Here is a 19,011-nt window from a genome sequence, read left to right on the forward strand (position 1 = left end):
ACTTATAGTATTGATTACCAGAAATGTAATAAATAAATCTCTACTCAATTATTACTTCTCCAAAATGCAAGATTTACGCAGATAAACAATTGTTGTTGGTTTTACAAGTTAACAGCTGCAAAGCACAGGTAACTCACACCAGTAACTGTAGCTAATCAGGGATCTGAAGATTAGGGTTTGAAGCCAGCCCAGGGAGAAAAATTCATGAAACACTTATTTCCAATTAACTACTGAAAAACCAGAAGTGGACCTTGGCTTAAGTGGTAGAGTGTCAGCCTTGAAATAGTTGTCAGTGCCCAGGTCCTAGTTCAAACCTCAATATTGGAACACACACACAAAGAACCTAAAAGGTAGCTGCTACTACACTATTTTTCCTTAAAAAATATTGAAGTTCACACTTACTGCAAAGGAGTCATCACAAAAGGGAAAAACAATACAGGAAGGAATGAACAAAAAAAATTACAGAAACTAAAATCTTCAGAAGGAAATTTGTATTCATGTTCCACTGGTAACAGGTGTTACCAGTGCAAAATACCTGAGAACATTAATTAGTTAAAAGACTACATACTTCCTTGGCCTCATGGTTTAGAGTTCTAGCCCAATTTTCAGCAGTCCCATGGATTTTAGGCTGGCCATAAAGCAGAATTTACAGAGTATGCTCATGTGGTGCCCAGCCGGTTGCCTTTGGCTTTTAAGTTCATATAGCCTAAGGTCTTTTGTTATATGGCTGGATTATTTCAAAGGAAGTAAAATGCTTAATTAGAAATAAGTACCACTTCTGTGATTATCGTCTTCAAATAAATTACAATACATGTATGCTACACTTGAAATGTTTGCCTAAATCATTATTTATGTGATTATTTTATGTGATCATGTGTGTCTTTATGAGTACATATGCATATATAGGTATAAACATACCTATATATGTATATATAACACTTGTATGTTTATAGAACCACAAAATAACTTTCACGTTTGTAAAAAAGCCAAGAGAGTGCTGAATATTAATTTGTACATACTTCATTTTATAAAACTAAAATATCTCAACCAATTAATACATATCTTATCATTTTAAGAATAGGAACTCTGTAACACAATCACGAGTGACTATAGTAGCACCAAAAATACTTACACCAAAACAGATACCACTGGATTTAAAATATTTTTATTAAAAATATATTTTCTAAAGAAACCAAAATTAATTGGCAAGTCAACCTTTTAAGATGACAGGAAGAATTCTGAGATCAGAGAAGTTCTCTCTCCTCACTTCCATGGGTAATTACCTTCACCTACATCAACCTGACTTTTCTATTCCTATATCATGAAGGCTTGGATTTCTCTCTTTCTTCCTCTTCATCTGTCTTTCTCCCTCATCTGTATGTCAGTGTACTTATTATCTATATACGATCTCTATAATCTATATGGTTCATATACAGACATTTCTTTCCCATTTTCTTCAATATGATGCCATAAAATGTATAAAAAGGCAAGAATAAGAAGCTGAATAAATTACATATAAAATATGCAATCTTCTTGGAACAGTTTAGAAAGAGATGAATATCTGTGATAGCAGAATTTTATCTTCCCAAATCCTATCATTTATAAATTAGGACATGTAAATACTTTATAGTCAACAGGGATGGCATGAAGAAAAGAACCATGAGATCTTATGGAAGGAGCAGACACCATTATAAATATATATACAATTCACTATTCAGTTTCAACTTATAATAGATGGTATATTTCTCCATACTTTGCTTCAATCAATGAACTGGACACATGACAAAGCATTAAAATATATTGATAAATTATGAAGTATAATTCTCTTAAATATTTATTGTTTATTCTGAATCAAAGTACAAAGCTACTATGTCAGTAAGTTTCCTTACATTTCATTGTGGCTTTGGGGGAAATAAAGAACTGTGTTCCATTCTTGGGGGCCCATGTACAGTTTACATAGTGTGCTCCCCTTTTATAGTCTTTCTCTTCTCCTTTCCTGCTTTGGAATTCTTTTGCAACATACATTACATTGTTTGTTTGTGTCACAGAACAGTCGGTAATTGTTCTGCAGAAACTAAGAAGAAATTATTTTTAAACCTCTTCTGACTACCAGGGCAAGGAGAAAGAAAGTATCTTGAAAGAAAAAAATATACTACACTCATCTCTTATTCTAAATTCATTTTTAAGAGTGCTTAAGATGCTGCATACTCAATGAAGATAGATTATGCTTTTTCTCAGTATAAAACACTAAGAAATCCTTTTTGGGAACAATCTTTGTGAGAATCAAGAGATTTCTTTATTACCATTATACCCACAAAAATGTTCACCATGCATTGTAGGAATTATTCTAAGTTAAAATTTTAGACAGACTTCAAGTAAATTAAGAAACAAATAAAAGTAACTTGAAAGTTACATGTTATTATGTGTCATTTACCATGAATGATGTGACTTGTGGGTTTTCTGTTAACTGTGCTTTATGTTCTTTGTAAAGTTTTACACATGATCTTAGATAATTCACCTACCTGTATGCATCCCAGACAAGACCAAATGCATTATTTGAGGCCTATTTGTATGTTTTGACTACCTGTCTCTGTCGTAAGACTCAATCTTGACCATTCTGTCCTTTACCCATTTCTGAAGAAGTATGCATATTTCAAAACATTTGATACTGAGGCATTTTTTTCCTGATACTGAAATCTGTACTAAATTCTAAGGCAGCCATTGCTGTGATGCAAATGGAAACATAATTGTGAGCAGATTTTCTACTACGTATAAGGGAAGGAGCTTAAAATCCAAGTATGTACAAGTCATTCTTCCCTATGAAGACTAAGGAAGTAAATACTCTTACCTCCCCTAACACTGGAGATCCTAGGCAGTATTTGGTATGATTTCAGTCTGAGTACATATTAACATGGACCTATTTTCTGTACATGTGAAAGTATCTCTCTTCTCATACACACCTGCAGTTGCCTGGAGAGCCCATAATCTGGGATGTTGTAATATCCATGTCCTTAATTAATAAACTTAATTTGATCACATTCTGGGATTCCATGTGAAATGAGTTGGGGGCAGTCAAATCACTGTATTTTTTCCCAGAATATGAACCACAGCACATCCAATAAAAAACTGATGAATTTGCCATTACAAGTGAAGCCTTCCTGTGGCCTTTAATATAACATATATCCCTACTTTCACGACAGCTCCTTAAACAGAGTATTTACACACATGTAAGAGGGACAGAGTGGAAGGGCTTTACCATCCTTTCTCTACATGTGACCTCCTCCTGAGAGAGCTGAGCTTTTTTTTAAATGTTATGAGACTCAATAATATAATATATTTCAACTGAAGTCTACATTACTATGTCAAATCAGTCTCTTAATTTACTTTCCTTTCAGATGTGAATCATGATCTTCAGAGATCATGAAAATTCTTACCTAATATTATTATGGAATTTTCAAGTCTTTAACTGAAATCCATAATACAAATGCAAATTCAATACCAGAACACACATTTCTAGTTTTAACATCATAAAGCAAGTCCCTTTATACTTGGAAGAATTTCAGATGAACATAAACACACATATACTCTTCTGCATTGCATAAAGATGTTTCTTAGTAAGCACTCTACCCCTTGAACCATTTCTATGGCCCTGTCTCTACGTTTAGTTCATACTTCAAATAAAGTCTCATACTTGTACTTGAAGCCAGATTCAGATGCAGTTTTTTCTACTTCTGCCTCCCTACTAGTTAGGAAAAAGTGGTGTGAGTGTGAGGCTCTTGAGTTCCAACCTTGGTACTGAAATGCACATATTCACACATTCACACACGCACATGCATGCACACACACACCTTCCAGCACACTCAAAGCCTCAATGCTGTGGAAATCTATGTTTATAAGTCCTTCACCAGCACAGATACGTGAGAAACACATTCCATTTCCATTGCATAAGTGTTCATAGCAGACGTCTCTGCATTTACTAGGTGAACGGATTTGGTTAAAATGAATTCTTCGTAGAATACATCATCCTTAGCAAATACATCTACCAGGAATGGAAAGAAAAAAAAAAACAGTTGGATACTTTTCAGCTGTTTGATACCCAAATGGAAAAAAAAATCATTTTGCTGTGTTTAATATAGTTATTGAGAAGAAATCCGAGGCCTCTGCATTTACAGGAAATGCTGCTGAGGATTTCCTTTCATCAACAATGCGGGTCAACACTGTGTTGCCTTTTTGCACTTATGCATTCTGATCAAACTTTGGAATATGAAAGGTGGAACTTCTCGGCTAATTACGTGCCTGGAGGCACATTCACAATGCCCGTTCAGTCCTCCGTTGAGAAGTCATTCTGAGCTTTTAACACAATCCTGACAGCACGCCTTCCAAGGCGACAAAGTGGAAAAACGCACATTCTTACTTCACTAGCCAGCCCAGGGACGACGCCCACCCAATGCTGCGTGGGGCCCGCGGGGAGGCCAAGGAAGGGGCGGCTGGGGGAGGCCAGGAAAGGGGCGGCCGCGGGGAGGCCAGGGAAGGAGCGGCTGCGGGGAGGCCAGGGAAGGAGCGGCTGCAGGAGGCCAGGGAAGAAGCAGCCACGGGAAGGCCAGGAAAGGGGCGGCTGCGGGAGGCCAGGAAAGGAGCGGCTGGGGGAGGCCAGGGAAGGGGCGGCCGCGGGGAGGCCAGGGAAGGGGCGGCTGCGGGGAGGCCAGGGAAGGAGCGGCTGCGGGGAGGCCAGGGAAGGAGCGGCTGCAGGGAGGCCAAGGAAGGAGCGGCCACGGGGAGGCCAGGGAAGGAGCGGCTGCGGGGAGGCCAGGGAAGGAGCGGCCACGGGGAGGCCAGGGAAGGAGCGGCTGCGGGGAGGCCAGGGAAGGAGCGGCTGCGGGGAGGCCGGGGACGGGTCGGACCTCGCGGGGCGGCGGGGAGCGGCGGGCCACGCGCTCCTTGGCTCCTGAGATGACCGCAGGATGCAGCGCTTGGAGGTGACCGCCGAGGGCTGGACGACGCCCTCCGGGCTGACCGCGCGGCGGCTTTCCCGTCCCCGCGGGCCTGACCACACTCGCCGCCATCGAGAGGAGGCGGCCTCGCCTGCCGCGCTGAGCTCGGGGACTGCCGGCCTCGCCTGCCAGAGCTTTGCTTAGAGACTTCCGGCCTCGCCTGCTGTGCTGAACACAGGGATTTCCTGGCTCTGGGCCAGAATGAGCTCGGGGCCTGCCGCCCTCCCGTGCCGCGCTGGGCTCGGGGCCCTCCGCCCTCCCGTGCCGCGCTGGGCTCGGGGCCCTCCGCCCTCCCGTGCCGCGCTGGGCTCGGGGACTTCAGCCCTCCCGTGCGCGCTGGGCTCGGGGCCTTCCGGCCTCCCGTGCGCGCTGCGCTCGGGGCCTGCCGCCCTCCCGTGCCGCGCTGGGCTCGGGGCCTTCCGGCCTCCCGTGCGCGCTGGGCTCGGGGCCTTCCGGCCTCCCGTGCCGCGCTGGGCTCGGGGCCTGCCGCCCTCCCGTGCCGCGCTGGGCTCGGGGCCTGCCGGCCTCCCGTGCCGCGCTGGGCTCGGGGCCTGCCGGCCTCCCGTGCCGCGCTGGGCTCGGGGCCTGCCGGCCTCCAGCGCTGTAAGCACAGTGAGGCCGGCTTCCTCCTGCTGCAGTCTGTGATACTCCGCGCTGTCCGGCACGGCGCACTAACGTCCATCTCCAACGACGCGAAGCAGAACTGTAAATGGCGTTTGGAAACCTGGCTTCACCATGAAGCACTGCGCTTGCTCAAAGCACCGAACCCAACCTGAAGTAGTTTGTGGCGGGGTAGGAGGAATGAAGTTACAGAAGTGACGCAGACATGTAAGCAGCGCGTGGGGCACGGACAGACCACGGCGGGCACAGTGACAGGGCTGTATGAAGGAGGAGGAGAACAGGGACTGTATGAATAAGGAGGAGAACAGGGACTGTATGAAGGAGGAGGAGAACAGGGGACTGTATGAAGGAGGAGGAGAACAGGGACTGTATGAAGGAGAACAGGGACTGTATGAAGGAGGAGGAGAACAGGGACTGTATGAAGGAGGAGGAGAACAGGGGACTGCAGCAACAGTTCAGCCTTTCACTCTGCACAGTTGAAAAAAGCATTGGAAGGTACCGCATGTCCCACTTTAAACGGGAACCACTGGTGTGCAGTTTTAATTTTCACATTGACAGACACACTAGTCCCAGATCCCATCTAGTGAATATATCAAGGAACATAACAATTTTATTTTTATGAAGTTTTAAAGAGAAATTAAATTTAGCCTTGAAAGCAAGAACCTGGAATTAAATTTTTCCTTAGTGTTGGTTCTGGGAAAATGGCGGAGGAGAAGCTGGAGGCTAAACAAGCTGTCACGTAGAAAGCAGTTTTAGAGTTCCAGTGAACAGTCCTAAGCCAGAGAATCACACCAAGTGTGCCATCACAGTACAGAGAGTTAGGCCAGAGAAGAAAAATCCAGGCAAGGAGACAGATCTGAGCACTTGCCAGCAGCTGGCGGTGGCTGTAGCTCCCATAGCTGCAACACAGAGAGCCCAGGACAAAGGAGCCAGACACGGCAGACAAACAGATTCTACTCAACACCAGCAAGAACCGACAAGGAGCAGACATCTTCATCCTGCAGTTTGCAGACCAGAGACAACCCAGGAACCAAGACTCGGTGTGAGTAGAAGCCTAACGTCCTCACTCCTTCTCAAGGGAGCAGAGGAGGGAAGGCTACCCATCCCCTCTCCAACCTCCCCCTACAGAGATCTCCATCTTTAGTACTGACAAAGCTCAGACGAGCTAGCTCGAACTCAGGCCTTGGAAGAAAACTAGAGTAATCTAGCAGGTCACAAGAACCTAACCTGAACTGCCAGACTCAGCTCCATCAAGGGAAAAGTCACCCAACTCGGGCATCAGCCCCAGGAGTGGCTTTCTTCACTGGGCAAACAGAGTCAGAGGCTGCCGCTCCATTTAGCAACGTCGAGAATCAATTGAAACTCAGTAAACAGAAACCCTGAGAGTGGCTCCAGGCTGGGCTCTGTGAGTTTCTCACAAGCTAGCCGCCTGGGAAAAGCTACTATTGGATGAAAGGCCTCAACTCTACCCAGAACCTAGTCTCATCACACCATCTCCAAACTTGAGGAAACAGCCATCTCCCTCTTTTGTGATACTCAAAGCAGATCTCCTACCCACTGAACTAGCCTGGGAGGAGGATCACAAAATCCTGGGTAAAGCAGAGAGATTTTCTGCCTGCTCAAACAAACTGACTTAAGAAACCAACCAGGCCACAGGAAAAATCAAACACCACAAGCAGACCAGAGAATCCAACAAGAGGCTGGTTACTGACAAAGGGAGATACAGGATTTTCCCACTCCTCCCCCCCCAAAAAAAATCAACATTTTTTTCTTTTTTTTTTTGTAACTTTTATAAAAAAATTTTTTCCAAAAACTTTTTTTTTAATTTTTACCTTTTTTTGAAAAAAAAAAAACCTGTTTTCTAGTAACTTTTTTTTCTTTCTCTTATTTTTCTTTCTCTTATTTCCCTTATTTTTTCTTTCTCTTATTTCTTTCTCTTTATTTTAGGGGTATATGCGTGTGTGCGTTTTTCTTTCTTTCTTTTTTTCTTTTAAAAATTTTTTTTATTTTTTTTTTGTTTTTGTTCCACTCTACTGATCTTCTGATCTTTTTTCTTTCTTTCTTATCCTTTTCACCTTTTCTTCTCTTTCATTCTTTTTTATATGACTTAATCGCTGATCTGCACATCCTCATATATACCCATAGTTGATAAATAGACCTTATCCCCCATTGTGTACACACTTAATCCAGAAATGTATTACTCAATTCAAAACCTCTTAGACTTAAATTCCTTAATAGCAGTACTACCTCTTTATACCTATATAATATTTTAAGTATTTTTATTTTTAAGTTTTTCACATCTCTTTTATATCCCTTCCCTTCTCTCATTATATCCACGTTCTTCTCTGAATATTTTGTTTTCGTTTCTGCATAATATTTTTAATTTTTACTTTTCTATTTTTTCTGATCTCTTTTTTCCCTTTCTCTTTCTTCTTTTCTCTCTCTCTCTCTACTTTTATCCTATCCAACCTATTTCCTGCTTTGAGATTAGGACTTAGTTAATGTTCCCTGTCCCTTCCCACATCTCTCTATTCCTATTTTTATCCACATCTCTCCCTAAACCTAATAATTTCTGGTTTGCCAAGTTCTTCCTTGCAGTCCATAGCCCATTAATATATAGATGTTTGATGTTGAATAGATGTATCTGTTGAACTAGATTGTATCTGCAGACTATTGACTGTGCAAATACAGACTTTGGTTTGATGATTGCCTTAAGTTAGTGTTCTAGCACAAAACTGGTGTTAATTTCATCCCCAATGGGCAGAGTAAGCAGGAAAAACACAAGAAAAATGGCAAGTCCTGGTATCTCAACTCCCACTCATGATAATCAGGGGACAGAACAGATAATGAATAATCCAGAGGAGAGTTCCCAAATAGCTCTATAAACACTGCTGGTAAACGTGGTAAATGAAAAGATTGAAAACATACAAAGTACTCTGTATGAGCGTGATCGGGAGAGAGAAGAGGCAAACCAAAGGTTTATACAGGAATATCATGAGCGTGAGGAAGCTACTCAAAAACTGATACAGGATTTGCATGAGCAGCTTGAGAACACTCAAAGAGAAAGGCAGGAATGGCGTGAGCAGGCTGAGAAAACTCAAAGAGAGCTACAGGAATGGCGTGAGAGTGACGAAGCTAAGCAAAGAATAATACAGGAATTGAGAGAGCAGGATGAGAATACACAAAGATCACTAAAGGCATTAATGGAATCCATTAACAAAGAGCTGAAGGACGTCAGGGAGACCACAAAGGGAATGCTGAATGGAACCCAGCAGAAGGAATGGGAGTCCAAGGAAACCATAACCAGTTAACTAAGTGATTTGAGAATAAACACTGAACACCAAATTAAGGAAGTAAAGAAGTTAATACAAGATCTAAAACAAAGCTTCAACAAAGAATTTGAAGCCATCAAAGCTGACCAATTAGAAGGAAAAGAAATAAAAAACAAAGTAGAAAGTCTTGACAGCAGGTTAGACCATGCAGAAGATCGAATCTTGGGGATTGAAGACAGCCTAGATATTATAGAGAAAGAACATACAACCATTCAAGACAAGTCCAAAAAATATGATAAATCTATCCAACACTTGGAAGAGACCATCAGAAGGCCTAATCTGAGGATAAAGGGTGTAGAGGAGTACCTCAAAAAGGAAGTTAATGGTCTAGGAAATTTGTTTAACAGGATCCTAGCAGAGAACTTCCCAAACATGCAAAAAGATAGACCTATTCAGATACAAGAAGCTTTTAGAACCCCAAATAGACCAGACCAGAATAGGACATCCCACTGTCACATTATAATCCACACAGGATCAATTCAGACCAAGGAAAAGATCCTTAAAGCTGTCAAGGAGAAAAGATTAATCACCTATGAAGAGAAACCAATTAGAATCACCTCATATTTCTCAGCAGAGACAATCAAAGCAAGAAAAGCCTGGAATGATGTATGCCACACCCTAAAAACAAACAACTATCAACCAAGAATACTGTACCCAGCTAAACTCTCCTTCATAACTGAAGGCCAATTAAAAACCTTCCATAGCAAAGAAAAATTGAAACAATATATATCCACCAAACCAGCCCTACAAAAGATTCTTAAAGATGTCCTACACATAGAAAACCAACAAGACCACAATAAAGGCCAAGAAACTGCAACCAAACTGAGAATACAAGAACCTTAGGAAGAACCCAGTTTTCATGGCCCCCAAGAAGGTGGATAACAGGGCAGGAACTCCCAAGTACCTCTCAGTCCTATCTATCAACATTAACGGACTTAACTCCCCAATTAAGCGACATAGACTGTCTTGTTGGATTAAAAAAGAAGATCCTTCTATCTGCTGCCTTCAGGAGTCATATCTTGCCCATAAAAACAAAAACATTTTCAATGTTAAAGGCTGGAACAAAATCTACCAAGCAAACGGCCCCCCATAAACAGGCGGGAGTTGCAATCCTAATATCAGATACTATAGACTTCAAATTAAAATTCGTCAGAAGATATAAAGAAGGTCGCTACATACGAATTAAAGGATCTCTCCTTTCGGAGGATATTACAATTCTAAATATCTATTCGCCAAACAATGGAGCACCCAAATTTATCCAAGAAGCACTACTTTCCCTCAAATCCCACATAGATCCAAAGACATTGTTGGGGATTTTAACACACCATTATCCCCACTGGATACATCAACTCAGCCAAAACTCAACAGAGAAACTGCAGATCTAAACAACTGCATAGATCAACTAGATTTAACAGACATCTACGGAATATTTCACCTAGCAGCATGAGAATACACGTTTTTCTCAGCAGCACGTGGAACATTTTCCAAAATAGACCACATTTTAGTCCACAAATTCAGAAACATTGAAGTTATACCTTGCATTCTCTCAGACCACAAGGGAATAAAATTAGAACTCAACACCAAAAGCCACCAAAGAAAGTCAGGTAACACATGGAGGCTGAACAACACACTGCTGAATCACGAGTGGGTCATGGAAGAGATTAGAAAGGAAATTCAAATATTCATGATATTCAACAAAAATGAGCACACAAATCACCAGTTCCTCTGGGACACAGCAAAGGCAGTACTCAGGGGCAAGTTTCTAGCTCTGAGTTCCTACATCAACAAATTGGAGAGATCTGAAACCAACAATTTAATGAGACATCTGAACCTCCTTGAAAAAGAGCAGCAAGTTAAACCCCAATCCAGTAGATGGAAAGAAATAATTAAAATTCAATCAGAATTAAATGAATTAGAATCCAGAAAAACTATAGAAAGAATCAACAAAACAAAGAGTTGGTTCTTCAAAAAAATTAACAAAATTGACAGACCCTTAGCAAATCTTATCAGAAAAAGAAGAGAACACATGCAACTAAATAAACTCAGAGATGAGAATGGAAACAGCACCACAGAAACAACCAAGATTCAGAATATTATAAGGGAATACTTCTCAAAACTTTATGCTAATAAGTTTGAGAACTTGGCCGTAATGGACCTTTTCCTAGCAAATATTGACATGCCAAAACTAAACCAAGATGAGTTAAACCAGCTTAACAGGCCCATATCAAGCATTGAAATAGAAACAGCAATAAGAGACCTCTCATCTAAGAAAAGTCCAGGATGGTTTTACAGCAGAATTCTACAAGGCCTTCAAAGCAGAGCTCACACCAATACTCCTCCAACTCTTCAATGAAATTGAAAGAGAAAGTTCACTACCAAACACATTCTATGAAGCCATCATAACCCTCATCCCAAAACCAGGCAGGGACTCATCAAAGAAACAGAACTATGGATCCATTTCTTTGATGAACATTGATGTAAAACTTCTCAACAAAATTTTGGCCAATCGAATTCAATAATTCATCCAAAAAATTATACACCTTGATCAAACAGGATTCATTTCAGGGATGCAGAGCTGGTTCAATATATGCAAATCAATTATGATAATACATCACATCAACAGGATCAAGGATAAGAACCAAATGGTTATCTCAATAGATGCAGAAAAAGCATTCGAGAAGATCCAACACCCCTTTATGATGAAGGTTTTGGAAAAATTAGGAATCCGTGGAACATTCCTCAATACAATAAAGGCTCTATATGACAAAACTACAGCCAGCATTATACTTAATGGTGAAAAACTAAAGCCATTTCCTCTTAACTCAGGAACAAGACAAGGATGTCCACTCTCTCCAATTCTCTTCAATCTAGTATTAGAATGCCTAGCTATAGCAATAAGACAAGATGCAAACATAAAGGGGATCCAAATAGGGAAAGAAGAAGTAAAACTCTCCCTCTTTGCAGATGAAATGATCTTGTACTTAAAGAATCCCATATACTCCACTCCCAAATTACTCAAGCTGATTCAAAACTTTGGCAAAGTAGCAGGGTATAAAATTAACCCCCCAAAATCAATGGCTTTTCTGTATGCTAACAATGAGAAAAGTGTGGCTGAAATTAGGAAAGCAACTCCATTTGTAATCGCCTCACAAAAATAGAATACCTAGGAATTAACTTAACCAAAGAAGTGAAGGACCTCTATGATGAAAACTTGAAAAATCCCATTTGTCCAACCTTTCTTTGATTTGTTGTGTTTCCGGGTCTCTATTCAGAAAATTTCGGCCTGAGCCAAGGAGATCTAGGGTTTCTCCTATTCCATCCTGTAATGTTTTCAGAATGTCTGCTTTGACTTCGAGGTCTTTGATCCATTTGGACTTGATTCTGGTGCAGGGTGATATATAAGGATCTAGCTTTAGTTTCCTACAAGTTGTTAACCAATTTTGCCAGCACAATTTACTGAAGAGGCTATCTTTCTTCAATTCTATGGTTTTAGCTCCCTTATCGAAGATTAGATGGCTATAGGTCTGTAGGTTCATTTCTGGGTTTTCAATTCTATTCCATTGGTCCTGAGGTCTGTTCTTATGCCAATACCAAGCTGTTTTGATTACTATGGCTTTATAGTAGAGTTTGAAATTTGGTATTGATATTCCTTCAGCAGTGTTCTTTCCGTTGAGGAGCGTTTTTGCTATTTGGGGTCTTTTATTGTTCCATATGAATTTTTGGATTGCCTCTTCTATTTCCTTGAAGAATGAGGTTGGAATTTTGATAGGTATCGCGTTGAATTTGTAGATAGCCTTGGGAAGTATTGCCATTTTCACGATGTTAATCTTTCCAATCCAGGTACATGGGAGGATTTGCCATTTTCCAAGTTCTGTTTTAATTTCCTTTTTCAAGATTTTAAAGTTTTCATCATAGAGATCCGCCAGGCCCAAAGAAACATAGGTGCCATGGTTTCCCTTATTTGAAATATCTAGTATATGTATGAGTCAAGCGGAAAAGGTCAGATAATGTGATGTTAGGAAAATGAATCCTTAGATATGTATTTTAATGTTTTTTTTTCCTTTCATGCATTTGTTTCTAACACATTTATAAGATTATCTCTTTGTAGCTTTGTATGTCCCTCCCCCACAGTATAACCCCTGCTTTCATTATATTTGATGTCAGTATAACTTGTAGAAGAGATGGGGAAAAACAAGTCGTTTAAGGATACAGGTGGACCTGTTGCAACAATGAGAAGTACAAGTTGTCATGTCGAAAATGAGCTTTACAATGTTGGTGTGGGGGGGAGCGGGGAGGATTGGGTGGGGGGAGAGGCTGGGAAGGGATGTGAAGGGTAAACAAAGGAGGAGGCTGCAATGATTGATAAGAAATGTACACATTAACCTGCCCATGTAATTGTAAGCTCTCTGTACAGTGTGTTCACAAAAAATAAATTAAACAATAAAAAATAAATAAGTAAATAAAAACTTGAAAAAGGAAATCAAAACAGAACTTAGAAAATGGCAAAAACCCCCATGATCCTAGATTGGAAAGATCAACATCATGAAAATGGCAATACTTCCCAAGGCTATCTACAAATTCAATGCTGTATCTATCAAAATTCCAACCTCATTCTTCAAGGAAATAGAAGAGGGAACCCAAAAATTCATATGGAACAATAAAAGACCCCGAATAGCAAAAGCACTCCTCAATGGAAAGAACACTGCTGAAGGAATATCAATACCAAATTTCAAACTCTACTATAAAGCCATAGTAATCAAAACAGCTTGGTATTGGCATAAGAACAGACCTCAGGACCAATGGAATAGAATTGAAAACCCAGAAATGAACCTACAGACCTATAGCCATCTAATCTTCGATAAGGGAGCTAAAACAATAGAATTGAAGAAAGACAGCCTCTTCAGTAAATGGTGCAGGCAAAATTGGTTAACAACTTGTAGAAAACTAAAGGTAGATCCTTATATATCACCCTGCACCAGAATCAACTCCAAATGGATCAAAGACCTCAGAGTCAAAATGGACACACTGAAAACTTTAAAGGTTGGAATAGGAGAAACCCTAGATCTCCTTGGCTCAGGCCGAAATTTTCTGAATAGAGACCCGGAAACACAACAAATCAAAGAAAGGTTGGACAAATGGGATTGCATGAAGTTGCAGAGCTTCTGCATGGCAAAGGACATAGCTAGAAATATCAATAGAAATCCCATGGATTGGGAGAAGATCTTCACTAGCCATACAACGGACAAGGGTCTCATATCTAAAATATACTTGGAACTCAAAATATTAAATCCCCCAACAACAAACCCTCAAAGAAACAACTGTCCAATACATAAGTGGGCTAAAGACTTAAAGAGAAACTTCTCTGAAGAGGAAAGAAGGATGGTCAATAGACACATGAAGAAATTCTCAACCTCCCTAGCCATAAAAGAAATGCAAATCAAAACAACATTAAGATACCACCTCACCCCAGTTAGAATGGCAAAAATCAAGAACTCTAATAACAACAGATGCTGGAGGTGATGTGGACAGAAGGGAACCTTACTGCACTGTTGGTGGGAGTGTAAACTTGTTCAACCACTTTGGAAAGCAGTATGGAGGTTCCTCAAAAGACTTCACATAGAGGTTCCCGATGACCCAGCAATCCCACTTTGGGCATTTACCCAAATGTTTACAAACAAGACCACACTAAAGCTACCAGCACAACTATGTTTATTGCAGCATAGCTGCAATAAACTATAGCTAAGATATGGAGCCAACACAGATGCCCCTCAGTAGATGAATGGATCAAGAAAACGTTTTATATATACACAATGGAATTCTATGCCTCCATCAGAAAGAATGACATTGCCCCATTTGTTAGGAAATGGAAAGGCTTGGAAAAATTATATTAAGTGAAGTAAGCCAAGCCCAAAGAAACATAGGTCCCATGGTTTCCCTTATTTGCAATATCTAGTATATATATGTCTGAGTCAAGCAGAAAAGGTCAGATAATGTGATGTTAGGAAAATGAACCCTAAGATATGTATTCAAATGTTTTTTTTTCTTTCATGGGATTGTTTCTAAAGCATTTATAAGATAATTTCTTTGTTGCTTTGTATGTCCCTCCCCCACAATAAAACCCATGTTTTCACTGTATTTGATGTCGGTATAATTTGTGGAGGGGAAGGGGAAAAACAATTCGTTTAAATAGGGATACAGGTGGACCCATTGCAACAATGAGAAGTACAAGTCATTATGTCGAAAACGAATTTTACAACTTTGGTGGGGGGGAGGGGAGGATTAAGTAGGGGGTGGGGAGAATTAGGTGGGGGGTGCAGGGGTAGGATGGGAAGGGATGGGAAGGGGAAACAAAGGAGTCGGCTACAATGCTTGATAAGAAATGTACTCATTATCTTGCCCATGTAATTGTAACCCCTCTGTACAGTATTTTCACAATAAAAAAATTTAAAAAAAATTGTTCCTTAGTTAACAGTTTAATCAAGAGAACCTTGCTTACTTTCAGTGAGCCCCAATTGTTGTATGCTTGAGAAAAGGATTATTGTGAAGGAGCTTTGTGCTTTTTTATGTTTTTTCGTTAACTTATTTCTGGGCTGAAGACAACTAATTCACTTGAGCAGTAGATACCTGTGACCTGATGATTATATAATTAGCCATCTTAGGGAAGAGAAGTGTACTCTGTATAATCACTTAAAACTTTGGAAGAAGTGGGAGGAATTATGGAACTTTGCTCTGGTAATTCTTTCCAGATATTTCATGCACTTCACTGGAGTATGCACACTGAGTCTTGAGCTCATCTACACAGGACTGATGTTCCCCGAACTCTGAAATGTATTTTGCACTTGTGAATTTTCTTTCTTTAGATTCATACAGAGGTGATGTGCAAATGAGATCAGACTTATAATGTAAGTGTGTGATCATTGTTTAGGTAAACTTGAGCTACAGCTTTGGGCATCCATCAGGATGTCATTGAATGTGTCTCCATGATAATGGATACTAATTTACTATTATATGCTATTTCATATGTCTATGAAAATGTATAAATATAAATCCACAGGTTCTCTAAGTGAAACAAAAGGGCCTCCAGTTGAATAGTACCTCTTACCTAAACAAATTGTTGCTTCAAATGACACTGCTTCAGCAGTGACAAAAATGGGGGTAAGGGGGGAGCTTCTTTCATCTTCTGTTTCCTTTTTCTGTTTCTTTCTTTCTCTCTTTCTTTCTTTCTCTTTCTTTCTTTCTTTGTTTCTTTTCCTCCCTCCTTCGCTCCCTCCCTCCCTCCCTTCTTTCCTTCCTTCCTTCCTTCCTTCCTTCCTTCCTTCCTTCCTTCCTTCCTTCCTTCCTTCCTTCTCTTCTTTCTCTCTTTCTCTCTTTCTCTTTCTTTCTGCCAATCCCAGTGCTTGAACTCAGGGCTTGGGCATTGTCGCTGAGTTTTCGTGATAAAGGTTAGACTTTTACCACTTGAGCCATAGCTCTACTTCTGGTTTTTTGGTGATCAATTGCAGATAAAACCCAGTGTGGCTTTGAACTGATATCCTCAAGTCTCAGACTCCTGAGCAGCTCAGATTATAGAAATGAGCCAATGATACTCAGTTGAGAGTTATTTTACTTTCCTGAGGTGTGTGTTTGACTAGAAAAAGAAGATAATGTTGGACTTGAACTGAATCATTGGCTTAAAAATTATCAGCTAATTGTATCCCTCCTCATTATGAATACTTAAATTTTTTTATAAGCTCTCTATGAAATCTAATATATAAGGCAGATTTCAACTCAAAGTCTTTTGAGAATGCATCATTAACTTACATACTTTCTGTGTGGTGCTAGAATTTTACTTTTTATACCATAGAACATTAAAATTATCTTTCATCCTTTATTTAATTCACACATTCTACTACTTTGATTCAGCTGCCAGGTGAACATTTTCTAAATAAGTACTGTTACTCCCTTAAAATTCAGAATATTACTGTTTAAATATTGATATTTATATGTATGATAAAATTAAGGACTATTTTGAGCCTGGAAAAATATTTCTGATGGATTTCATGAGATAACTATGGAATGGCTCCACTGTGGATATTGCTAATATGTTTTCCTAAGCACAGAATTATTTTCCCCTTCGGAGGTTAGTTGTGTTTGCATCTCTCTCCTTAAGCAGAACAATAATGCATCCCAGTGAACTTCCGATGTCCTTGGAACCAGCCTGCTTTCTCAAATATTAACTCCCCTGCTTTGTAAGAAGGTACTCCAGTGTGCACTTGAGAATAACATTGACCTTTCTCACAGCACCTCTACAATGCCACCTTCTCAGTAATTTATTACCCCCTTCCCTCTCTCTGATTCTTGTTTGTGAAAGCTTTCCATCCTCTAATTTGAAGCCACATATTTTTAGTTAAATTTTTTTTAAAGCATGGATCAAGATGAACTTTCCAGCAGGGCTTTGAATTCCAGTGTCAAAATTTTCTGTTCCTCCTACCAGGAAATAAATAAAATAAAAAGATCAGGTTTGACTAGACAACCTTTCTAGTGGAGGTGTAAAGTTTTCAATTAAAAATAGTTTTCATATAACATCCAGATTCAGAATTCAACCACTTTATATAGTTCATTGGTTAGTAAGGTATCAGGTAGTTGTTTTGAAAGTATCCCACAATGAAATGGTGCAGACACAGCAGAGTTGTCCTGGCCTGTTGGTAATCGAGTCTGTACATCTAGCCACAAATAACTGCTTTCAACTTGTTCTTCTGCCCTCTGTCAAGTTATCGGTAGGACTGCATGTAGCTCTGCTCCAGTTTTCAATTTCACATGCAGGCATATGGCAAAGAGAAAGAGGAATCAGAAAGTAAGAAATTGTCACATCACACCATGCTTTGTGGTGCTGCCATTTCATTTGTATCTACCAGAGGTATGCACACATAAAGCTACATACAGAGTCCTCAAATACATAGTCCAAAATCCCACAGTCCCCTCCTCTAACCTCGTGGAGAAGGGATAATTGTGATGACAATATCTCTCTTTCTGCTCCCTCTTAGAAATGGTCCTGTGGCTGTTGGCTGCACAAAGAAATAGTAATGCTGCGTACAGTGGATCGTACCTGTAATCACAGAGTTCAATAATTGCCCATATTCAGTCCCCCTTTTATTTTGTTATCCAAAGCAGTCTTTGCACTGATTTACATACTGATATCATTCTATTTCTGTCTAATCTGTACCCGTATCTGTTTTTGTATACATGTCTTTTTTATCTATAATTTACTATAAGGATTCTTTTTCCCCCGTGTGGAAGCCACTTAGAAAATCCATACGGTACAATCATGTTTGTTTGTTTTTTGTTGTATAAGAGACTGATGTTTAAAGAAAGACAGAAGTAAAATGAGAAAAACAGAGACTGAAAGGAACCTGTGAGCTGGAGTAGAGAACCAGGAGAATGAACTGGAACTGATTTGTATTGTCCATTATTTCCTCAAGCCTCCAATTTGCACAATGTGGCCTGGGGGAGATGCTGATGGCATGGTGGGGAATTTTAGCAGGTGGCTGACTGGCTGTGAAACTCCTGACTCACTCAAGCCTTCTGAGTGAGCCAGAGCAAGGGATTACAACTATCAGCCGAAACGGTGATGCAAGTTTATTGCAGACATTTGTACACCAACATGGCCATTCATATATATCTTCAATTTTTTTTCTTAAAAACCATCTCTGCTGGTTCATGGGAATCTGAAGTTGGTAGGAAAGAAATATTTAAGAAGTATAGATCCACTAAATTAGTAGATTGTGATACAACATTTTAACAAGCATTTGAACAGACTGCAATATTTTCTTCTCTGCCTACATCTGCAAACAATAGATTCCATCCTTCCTTCTTACCACATGTCTACAATTTAGCATGATATGTAGAGGCATAGAAATATATGTTACTTGATTATTAAAATATGTTATGAATTAATGTGATGTTGTATAGAAGAACATATTATTATTTTTTTTATCAGTTGTGGGCTTGACATGAGAACCTGGGTGCTGTCGCTGAGCTCTTTTGCTAGCACTCTACCACTTGGAGCCACAGCACCACTTTCAGTCTTC

The 19,011-nt window shown here is 40.1% G+C and overlaps 1 protein-coding gene across 1 annotated transcript; it reads right to left on the reverse strand.

The window, feature by feature from the left end:
- Positions 1–4,410: 4,410 nt before the first annotated feature.
- On the reverse strand, positions 4,411–5,673 carry LOC138827049 (basic salivary proline-rich protein 2-like). The gene has a single exon (XM_070022572.1). The coding sequence runs from the start codon at positions 5,671–5,673 to the stop codon at positions 4,411–4,413; it is 1,263 nt and encodes a 420-aa protein (XP_069878673.1).
- Positions 5,674–19,011: the final 13,338 nt, after the last annotated feature.

The sequence above is a fragment of the Dipodomys merriami genome, unplaced genomic scaffold, assembly GCF_024711535.1.
Source record: "Dipodomys merriami isolate MVZ:Mamm:240054 unplaced genomic scaffold, mDipMer1.0.p SCAF_15, whole genome shotgun sequence".
Lineage (NCBI taxonomy): Eukaryota > Metazoa > Chordata > Mammalia > Rodentia > Heteromyidae > Dipodomys > Dipodomys merriami.

Coding starts and splice junctions, on each gene's coding strand:
- LOC138827049 (XM_070022572.1), bottom strand. CDS start 5,673: ATGGACGTTAGTGCGCCGTGCCGGACAGCGCGGAGTATCACAGACTGC.